General features: G+C 50.4%; 1 protein-coding gene across 1 annotated transcript; it reads left to right on the forward strand.

Annotated features, from left to right (window-relative positions):
- Positions 1–2,478: 2,478 nt before the first annotated feature.
- Positions 2,479–8,356, forward strand: PtA15_16A198 (uncharacterized protein; the record flags this gene model as incomplete). The annotated part of the gene is made up of 11 exons (XM_053163864.1): positions 2,479–2,649; positions 2,941–3,200; positions 3,279–3,580; positions 3,671–3,890; positions 3,993–4,010; positions 4,085–4,185; positions 4,252–6,347; positions 6,416–7,199; positions 7,296–7,848; positions 7,930–8,056; positions 8,201–8,356. The coding sequence occupies 11 exons, from the start codon at positions 2,479–2,481 to the stop codon at positions 8,354–8,356; spliced, it is 4,788 nt and encodes a 1,595-aa protein (XP_053027847.1).
- Positions 8,357–10,790: the final 2,434 nt, after the last annotated feature.

Genomic DNA, 10,790 nt, shown 5'->3' on the forward strand with positions numbered 1-10,790 from the left:
ATACACTGCACGTTTTGCATGGCCTGTCTTTGCGAGGGGGGAAATCTGGTTGACAATTTGTAAAATTACACATAACCCCCCGTAAAATACATTTTTACGCCGCACTGCTTTTACAGGGCCTTGTACCCCGTAAAATGCACTTTGTAAAATTCACTTACCCCATTTCCAATGTGGTTGATGGAATCCCCACAGAAATTCCTTCCTCTCAGGAAATCAAAAATCATCTATCCTCATCATCCTCAAATTTCCCAACTGCTACTGAAGATAAAAATGTGAGTGATAAATTTTCTAGACCAGATTGCAATGAGCATAAAAACCTAATAATTCCTTTCTTCTTCTTTCCATCCCCATGTGGGTTCACCAGGAAGAAGAAAATCAATGTGCGATTTGTCTTGAAAGTTTAGATCAAAGCTTAAACAAACAACGGAAAAGTTGCAGACACTCATTCCATGTGGATTGTATAGCTCCTTGGGAAGCACTACATTACACATGTCCTGAGTGCAGAGAAGCAGAAAAAGGCCTTCCATCCTACGAGCCAACCTATAAACTCGGGATTCTATTGCATTTAGCAGCTTATTATGCTAGGAACAAAGCCCCTGGATTTGTTTTTGATGTGAGTTATGCCAATTTATTTGAAGCTGCAATGAGTGTAATTCTGAAAGCTTGATGAAAACAGGATTACAGCATTCGCAATATTGTAAACACACGATATGAATGGACTAAATTCCAAATGGCTCACCATTCAATATCCAAAAGAATCCTGGAAGAGTATCATGACAAATTACTTGCATCTGAAATTCCTCCTTTGAGAATTTGTTCAAGAGACAGGACAGCTTGATGTGTCAGGTTTATCATCCATTGGCCAATTTGGTGGAATAAATTCCCATGTGTTAATAGGAGGTATGTGTGCATAGATATCTGGGTTGAGAGGGGGTTGAATGCGCTAAATTTTTTTAAAATTGCTTCTTATTTGTTCATTATTCTCTTATGGCTTGATTTCTGAAAACGTCTCTTCCTTTTTCCACGGATTCAAACTGGATCCTGCACCTAGATTTGAAATTTCACTCAAACTTATTCCATATCATTGTGTGATAGAATTTTTTACATACTCCTGATAATATAATTCTAATTTTTATTTAATTTTCTCTTATTCTCACAAATGTTTTTTTTTTCTCCTACTCTCACCATTATTAAATTTTTATCACTCATTGTCCATCACAACTGCATATCTTTAGTCCTCAAAAATAATTGGATTGTTCCGGGATAGAAATTGGTTTCACTTCCAAAAACCTGAATAGGTTGAGGTTGATCTGGGATGCATTCAAGCTGTTTGCATGCATACACTTTGCTGAGGTCATGTGAAGAAGCCTGGGTTTCACAAGGCAACTGCATGTCCCAGATAAGATAATCATCCAAGTCACTGGCACTGCACACTTTACCAATCACTTAAAGCAGAAGTCTGTATGTATGCAGGAGAAAGCCCTTTAACCAATCTCTCAACTATAAAATGTGCTGTACATATACACGTGACGTGTCCCAGGTGGGTCACGTGATAATGACATGAGGGTGTCAGAGCTGTGATGGTCGGATTGGAACGGGGATCAGGTTGGATGGGGAATTCCAAGATCAGTCAACCCAAGAACTTGTTCTGTTTGGGGTATAATATAGAGTGTCACCAGTTTGATTTAGGATGGGTGTCCTCCTGCTTGTAAGTAGTACACAAAAGGTGCTGATTTTTGTCGAAGTTTCTGACCAAGTCGGCAAGTGACAGGTAACATGTGGATGTATGCATGGAGGTGTTACATACATACATCCTCGGGCAGGTGAGAGAGTCACTCGACCTTTGATTGCTGTCCGTCCATCACAAACCACCTCTCTACAAACATAGGATCCTGCAGTCTCGGCCCCACAACCGCTCTCCGCTCCCTCAATCGCTCTCTTCTACAACATACACCCAACCCGACGTTCGCATACACTCGCATACACACAGACACCCAGAAACACAAGACGGAAGAGACGAGCTCAAAGTCCAGTTTCAAAGAGAAACATCCAAAAAGCACAGATCAAAAAACAAGACTCCTGGAGCCGAACAGAACAGAACTAGCAGGCTGCAGAAGCCAACCCCGCTCCGACGCGCTCGTCCAGCTCCGAGCCCATTCACACCTCAGCTGGTCACTATCCTCATCTCCACCAGGGTCAGGCGGCCCCGTCGGCTCGGACCCATTCGGCCCCCCCCCCCCCCCACACGCTGTGAGCTCCGAACGCTGTCCTGGCTCTTTTTTTTTTTCCTTTTTCTTAGCAGCTGGCTTACTTGCCCTTTTCAGCCGAAGCTTACTCAGATTCGATAATTAGATTAAACTGCTCAATTAATCCGATCCTCTTCTCCGCACCCAGCGGCCCACGCTAAACTCAATTAGCCCGTCAGCCCCAGGCTGACACTCTGCCTGACGCAGCCCCCACCCTCGCCCCCCACCCGCCATGGTCGTCCTGCTCTCCTCCCAGCCACCCTCGAGCTCGCCCAGCAATCCCGCCCTGCCCAGCACCCCGAGCAGCCAGCTCCTCCTCAAACAGCCCCCGCCCCCGCCACAGCCACCGCCACAGCCGCACCTGTCACAGCAGCTGTCACAGACCCAGCCCAGCAGGCCCTTCGTCTTCGGCTCCAGCCCGCTCCACCCGAGCCCCACCGGCACCCCGAACCCGAGCCTCTCCGCCTCCCCCGAGCCGGCCGACCCGCCGCCGCCGCCGCCACCCGGGCCGCTGCTCCAGCTGCTCAACCGCACCGGCGCCTCCTCCCACACCGGCCGGCACCGGCGCAAGAGCAGCGTCTCCATCAGCCCGCCCTTCTCCCGCAGCCCGTCGCCCATCGACCCGAACCTGCTGCTCATCGCCGCCCGCGCCGACGCCCTCCCGAAACACGCCGGCCTGCCCGGCCTGGTCCAGCCCACCCAGATCGAGCAGGATATCCTCAGCCGGCCGCGCGCGGTTCCCTGTGCATCCCTCTACGCGACCAACTTCAAGCTGGAGCCGCCCAGCCCCCACGAGGCCGCCGCCCCGCCCCAGCTCCACTTCCAGTCCCTCCTCGCCGGCCACCCGGACGGCAGCCAGGCCGACCAGCCCACTCTCAGCAGACGCTCCAGCGCAGACTCGCTCTCCCACTCTCGCCTCCAGCTCCTCAGCCTCACCCGCCAGCGCTCGCTCTCGCCCTCCATCTCCTCCACCTCCTCCTCCTCCTCCTCCGCCTCCTCCGCCTCCTCCTCCTCTTCTTCTTCCTCGCACAGAGTCAGCCCAGACCAGGAGGACCATCCAGCCGATGCCCCGAACCACCGCGACCATCCTCTGGGTCTAGAACTCGACCCGGCCCACCATCCCCCCCTCCAAGTCCCCGCCCTCATCGTCCCGCCCCAGTCTTCACTCTCCAGCCATCGCACCCGCATGCGTTCCCGCTCGATCTCCTCCAACCAATCTCCCTGGCCGATTGATCTCGCACTCTCCACTCCTGAGCATCCCCACCAAGATGGCGCCCTATCGGCACTCAAGCCGCCAAGCAAGAAACCTATCCCCCCTCCACTCGATCTCACCCGCTCAATCCAACCGCCAGCCTCATCAACCACCACCACCACAAGCACAAGCACGGCCGATACTGCACGACCCGGAACCCCTCTGTCCGCAGAGTTCGCAACCACCTCTCTCGACCCCGCCACCCAACTAGCGCCCCCAGACAGACCCACCTCGCCCTCCTCACCCATCGAGAGTGCCCTGAAGCCCAGCAGTCCGCTCATCAAGCCCGAGCAAGACCTGGTCATCGAAGACGAGGAACGGAAAGCAGCAGAATGGATGGACACCTGCTCGACGTTGGGCGGAAATCCAAACGAGGATCATCATGCCCATCCGTCCTTTAGTCCTCTCCAGCTGATCGGCGATAACGATCAAGAGGATGACGATGAGGATGACAGATTGAGCACAATGGAGAAGATCTTCTTGTTTGCAAACAGCGAAAACGCTTATCACCGGTCAGTCGCACCCTCATACCATCCACACACCCACACATACACAGTCCAAGAAACTGAAATCCTCATCTCAACAGCATCATCGTCTCTCAACGGCTGCCTGAACTCTTGGAAGAAGTGGATATCTCCGAGGCTGTTGAATATGTTTTGCCGCTTCTGAGCGGACTAGCACAAGATGGTATTTTATTTATCATTTTCACCCCGCAAGTCCTTCCAGTACTGATCCGGCCGGTTTGACATACAGATGAAGCAATTCGTGAAGCTCTTGGCCCATCACTATGCAACATCATGTGGTACTACTTCAGCAAATGTCCATTAGTAGAGACTGAAGAGCCACCCGTGAATGACGTCCAGCACCGCCCAGCCACTAGTTCATCTTCCAGGGCTGATGCGTCGAGTTGCAGCTCGGAATGGCCTACTGAGGAACGGCGCAAGCGACCCCAGATATCCATCGGTTCTTTCACCGTCTCACTGATCAACCTGCTCACTGATACCAACCGATCAATAGGACTGCTCTCACGCTACGGCTTGCTAGCCTTTCTTTGCCGACTCTTGGATTGTCCTTTGCCTGAGTGGTCCGAAGACATCAGGTTGGTTGCCGGCGAACCCTACCTGCCGACCGAGTATCACGGAATCGATCGCGAAGACCATTACGAAGGATATCTGTTCAGTGACTCGATCCGAAGACGCATCGCCTACGAGCTTGTCAGCTTGGTCATTCATGAGCTCTGTCAGCCCTCGAAGCCTGATCCTGCCCTTCTGCGACGCGACCGAAGCGAGGCAAGCGAATCAGACGAATGGGATACTGTCCCTCTAGGCGGCGATGAAGCTGAGCAATCAACCAGACAGGGCTACTATGCTCTCGATCCATCCAATCCTTCTTCCAATCTGCCTGGAGGATCCAATTCCCCCTCCAACTCATCTTCAGCTCTGAATCTGCCTCCCGTCGACAACTTCTTTTCCCGACACCTCTCATCACAATACTCGAGCGAGAGCCTGAACCCCAATGAGTCTCTCGACTGCATCCATCGGCAGCAAGTCGGCCTGGTGGTCATCGAGTCAATAGCCCAAGCCCGATGCCTCGACGCCGGTTTTATGCACCGTAAATTGTTGCGACAGGTGCTGGATTTGACCCGCGATGAAGACTGTCGAGCGCTGCGACAGCAGGCTGCCTCAACCTTGACCACATTGATGATCAGTCTACCGTCCTCACTCTCAACCAGCACTTCGACCTCCCCCCCGGATACGTTTGTTGAAATGGATGAAGACACGGAGAACCTCCTGATCAATGCATACCGCTCTTTTGCTTCCGACATGGACCCCGAAGTTCGAAAGCAGATCTGTCTAGGTTTACCCGCCCTGCTAAAACTGGTCCAACATCGACCACGAGCTGAACTCTCCCTCGATCTGATCCAACACTTCAGTCGTGATGATAATCGGGAAGTGCGGATCGTCGGATATCAGATCTTGGGTGAACTGATCTACGTATTCCATCTAGAGAAGTCCGCGGTTCCCAAAGAAATTGTACACTACTTTCTCAGTGGGTTTGAGCCCCATCACCAATCGATGTCCGAGGCCCTCGGAGACCGAATGTCAGATCGAATGCGATCGTTTGGCTGCTCGATGGATTTCGATGACCCGCCTTCACTGATGCTAGGCCCATTTGACCAACTCAACGATCGTTGTCAAGATCAACTCCCGCAGACCAGTTCGTCCTTCGGAACATCTGCAATCACGGTCGAGGACACCGAGCGAGCCATGTGTTGCTCCTACAACTTCCCCGCAGTCTTACTCACCTTGGGCGTTGGAAGATGGCAGGATCTGAGAAGCTTGTTTCTGAAGCTGGCGATGGACGTCTCGTATCCACCGAGGATTCGGCGCTCGCTAGCTCGCTCGATGCACGAACTCATCAAGCTCATCCGGGCCCCCGTCAAGCAAACCTGCTCGGTGGTCGTCCATGATTCAATCGAGAATTCGACTTCACTGGCCACCGAAGACTGGCTCCGCGTGCTCAAGTTCTTCTTATTTGAGGACCCCGTTATCAGTAACACTGAGTCAGTCTTGGAGACGCTCGAGACCAGTCTCGGCGACATCGACGTCGAGGGAGAGTTGAGCTCGATCATCTGCAAATTGACCGAGTATTTCTGCGCTCCTGATTCCGACTCGCTCAGAACTGTCGGCTGGACCGTCAGGGAACGTGTGATCCTGTTGCTGCCAAAATTGTTTGATCACTTGAGTGATTACTTCATCGAAAGAGAATGCGATGGCTGTTTGAAGACCCTCCTTTTTGCTGGACTTAATGATCCCGCTGCGGCTGTAAGAGAAGCGGCCCTCCAGTTTGTACGTATACTTCTTACGATTTTGTTGGGCCCATCTGTCTAACGAGTGTTTATTTTTGGCGAACACAGGTTCCAATCCTGTACAACTCCGGACGAAATCCTGATAATCGGAATTTCCAATTGAGGCTGTTGAGCTCATTGAAAAGACTCAGCCAAGACGCGAATTATCGAGTTCGAATGATCTACCCACGAGCAATTTTCAACTTGGTAAAGCTACAGCTGCCTATTGACGTCCTCGAGTCGGTTGTTTTAGAAGGCAGCAGCTTGACGGAAATCAGCCAGGATCGAGTTGGTGGAGTCCGGATAGGCTTGAGTCGGTTGGTTCATGAACTGTGTACCTCGAATGACTACTACGGCTGTGAAAGTGGTCGACGGATCCCCAGACTGCTGAGAAGAGTGATCGAGAAACTTTCCAAGGATCCGGAATCGGTGGTCTGTTCGTTCATTGATGATCTGGCCAAAGTTCGAAACCCGGACAATGAGCCTCTACAAGACACCGAGCCAGCCGCGTTAGCCCATGCTCAGAGAAGCAGTTCGACTGACAGAACAGTATCCCACCTTGGTCGCTCCTGGGATGGCAGATCGAATGTGGACGATAGCAGTGGGAGCGTTCGTATGGAATGCCTGGAGGAGGACTCCGAGGATGACTTGTCGGGCTCAGGGATCCAAGTGGACGAAAGCCGGCTGAGCGAGGACGAGGGAGTGAAGATCAGCATCCACGAGGATCATAGTGATGACGACGAAAGCACAACACCGCTTGGAGAGCGGCAGGCCCCTCTCCAAACGAGTATCGATGTCGCCGATGAAAGCTTCGACTCTCCTAATCTCTCACTCTCCTCGGTCTCTACCGACGGCGAAGAACTCAAAATCCTCGACCATCAGCAGCAGCATCATCACCATCATCAAAATTCACATGCGCCATTTGTGAAACTGAATTCCAGAAAACTAGCAAATCTTGGATCCTCTGAAGAGGACGATGAAGAGGAAGAAGACCGTCTGGTTGAACAACTTTGTGGACTTCGCTGCGACGACATGGACCGGTATCATGCCACAGCTTCCTCCTCCTTTACTTCGTTTCCTTCTCCCCCGCTGCAATCTTCCTCATGTCTCGACGAACATCCGGAGATGATCGAAGAAAGGTTTCAGAACTCGACTTCTGACGAAGCCGACGTGCCAACCCAGCTCGGTAGGAAAAAAGGTCCAGCCGGGGTCCGGTCCGAGCGCTCTTCGTCCCGGAGGAGCGGCCCGATCCGCCGAAGCGTCTCCGAGCCTGTCGGCCGCTTCCTGACCGCCTCCTCGTTCTCTTCTTCGCCTCCCCCTCAACCTCAGTCAGTGTGGTACTTGAACCCGAACCCATCTTCCGCCCACCAACTCTCCTCTTCCGGCTCATCATCGTCTCCCAAAACATCTACGCCGAAAAATGCGGCTGCTCGGTCCCGCAACGGCTCGCCTACTACTCCCACGACCCAGTCGCGATCTTCTCGCGGCAAAAAAGCGAGCCCGTCCATTGGGCTGCGGCCGAACGGCTTCAGCACCCATCATCCGGAGGAGGATGTGGAGGAGGAGGAGGAGGACCATTCAAGAGCCGTCAACGGGCGCCGGTCTGACGGCACAAATCGCTACGGCGCAGGCCTCGGCTCGTCGTTCCCTCTCCGTCCGGACCACCCCGATCCGGATCACCAGTCGGCCCAGAAGAGCACGCGCCGGAGCGTCAGCCACCATGACGCGCTCTCCTGTCGTCAACAACAGCAACAGGAGGACTGCATCCTCTCGCCCTCCCCGATCCCCCCTGCGTCCCGATTCTTCGCCTACCACCATCACCACCACCACCACCGGCTCTCCCATCCGGGTCAGACTGATCCTGCGTCATCTGCTCGGTTCTCCTTCATCAACTCGGCTTCTAACGCCCATTCGTCGATCGCTGCTGCTGATGGGGCTGGCGCACCCGTGGGTGAACAGCTCTGGATGCGCGAAACTGACGGCGGGTTCGTCGAGGTCGGCGAATACTGAAAAACTTTGATCCTTTCTCTCTTTTTGCTCTATAATCGTCTAATACGTTTTTTCTTTTCTCTTCTTCTTTCTTTCTTTCTTTTTTTTTCTTCTCTTTCTTTCTTCTTCTTTTCTTTCTTTCTTCTTTTTTTTTCTTTTTGGTTATGTTATATACGTCTGTCTTTTTTATCTTTTTGTACCACCAATGGTCTCATTACGTACATTATCTTTATCATTGGTCTGTTTACTTGGTGGCTCTTATAAACTATACACATCTAATTATCTTATATATTTCTTTTTTCCTCGCTGCCTAAATCACTTCTGCATTGGCTGTTTGAGCCTCTGCTGAGAGGCGCAGCCGTGTAGAGAGGCTTTGGTCAAGCAGCAGCTGCCCGATGACCCTGGTTTTCACAGGCCCTGCGTTGCAATGAGGAGGTGAACACCATCGCATCTACGTGATCTCGCTGAGGGAGTCGAGAAAGTTGGAACAAGCTTCGCAGTCAAAGAGCCAAGTACAAGAACGAAGCTTCCCCAGAAGCAGTACAATGAATCTGTTGAGTCATGTAGCGGAGCTAACTTAACTAAGTCCCTCTCTATGTGGAGGGGGGACTCCGTCCCGCAGGGACCTTCGGAGGTCGCTTCGCTCCCCCGAGGAGGGAAATTAGCTAAGTTAGGTAGCGGAGACTGTACCAAGCGAAGTCGGGCACGGCATGGGTGTTTCGAATTCAACCCCCTCAAAACAGGTAGGGACATCGTTATATGAGGATTGGCCCGACATGAGTGGTGCATGCAGTATAGACGTTTGCGTGCTTGTTCGAGGTTTATCGAAGTCAACGAGGTTAGAACGACTCAATCAGACTGGAGGCATGGATACAACTTGTAGGAAAAGAACAGCAGACAAGTCTGCTGCAAGTTGATTCTCCCCCCACCTCTCGTTAAGATCTAACCAACTAAAAGCTCAGAGAGTGAGCTGGCCTTTTGCACTTACCGAAATTAGTTAGACCTCATTGTTGTTGCACACTTCTTCCTAGTGGCTCATTTCCACCTCATTTATTTTTATTCCAGCTCCAAGAAGCACACAACACACATAAATACTTGGGCTGATGATGTTTTTTCATCCCGGGGCGCTGGTTGTCTGTGGCGTACTTGTGGCGCTCCTTCCGGAACCAACATGCCAATATCCGTCCATGGAATTGACAAAGCGGATGCTCGGCCCCAAGCTTACGGTTGAGCAGGGCCCAGGGACTGAGTGAGTTTTCCCAAAAGACAGTGATCCAGAAATTTTTATCTGACCTTTAAATTTCCTCTGACATGGTGGATTCTTTTCCAATCAGATGCACAGCGTATGTAAATCTTTTCCACAACAGAGGATAGCAGCAGCTAAGATTGCAATTTTTTAAAATATATAGTGATTCACTTGCGGACATAGCAGTGCATCAGCAACCCATGTAAGCTTTCTTGATTCCTTGGTTTCAAATCAAATCAGATTGCTGATCCCCATTCTGCTTTCATCTGATAAGAGGATCAAATGCATTGGCAGGTCAAGACAGTGGATTGGGATTGTAAGTGAATTCCAGCTTTTAATATCTCTGCCAATTATTCAGGAATTGAACCACCTTGTGATCCTTTTCTGATTGCAATAGTCAGACAGCCAATGGGTTTAGCACACAAGAGAAGAAGATATATGAGCATGATCCATTCAATATTCCTAAGGATCCAAAATCACATGATCCTGGAATGTGTGTTGACTGAATAAAATGAATACATCATTCCATAAAATGCTTTATAACTGACATGACAAAATTTAATTGTAGCTCATTGATGCAATTCCGTGCGGTTGGAATACGGAAGGGTTTGGTTCCTCATGAGACTTCAATGGATGCCTTTGTTGACCATTTCATGTGGGTTGACCTTCAAGTCCCAAAAATGTGGAATTCATGCTAATTCCTACATAGATTACTATACTGATTTGGCCCTGGTTTCAGAGAAAACATTTACAAAGATGAATTCAAACATAAGAGTTTTTCTTATACAGATCTGCTTTCCAAACACCTCAAGCGGATTGGGCAGTGGAGAAAAAGGTGTGCCCTTTCTTCTTCCTTACTTTTCTGAGTGCTCTTTATGTTATTTGAATCTTGAAACAGATTTTATTCCCTGTTGATAGTATTTATGGGGAAAGAGAATTTGCAGAGGAAAAAACATTGAAGAATATATTAGGGGCCCACATAGAGTATGATCAAAGAATGTGTGTATATTATCACCACTGCAAGTAGGAAGAATTGGATGCTCATTTGAATTACTTGTTGTTTCAATTTGGAATCAAAGAATCCTCATGTAAGTTTCCCAAATAAAATAAATGAATCTGGTTTTACTCTGAGAATTGAACTAATTTAAAGTTGTTAAAATCACCTAATTTCAGTAGAATGGAAGAATATTTTCAAGTTGTTGGAAGAAT

The sequence above is a fragment of the Puccinia triticina genome, chromosome 16A (assembly GCF_026914185.1).
Source record: "Puccinia triticina chromosome 16A, complete sequence".
NCBI classification, from domain to species: domain Eukaryota; kingdom Fungi; phylum Basidiomycota; class Pucciniomycetes; order Pucciniales; family Pucciniaceae; genus Puccinia; species Puccinia triticina.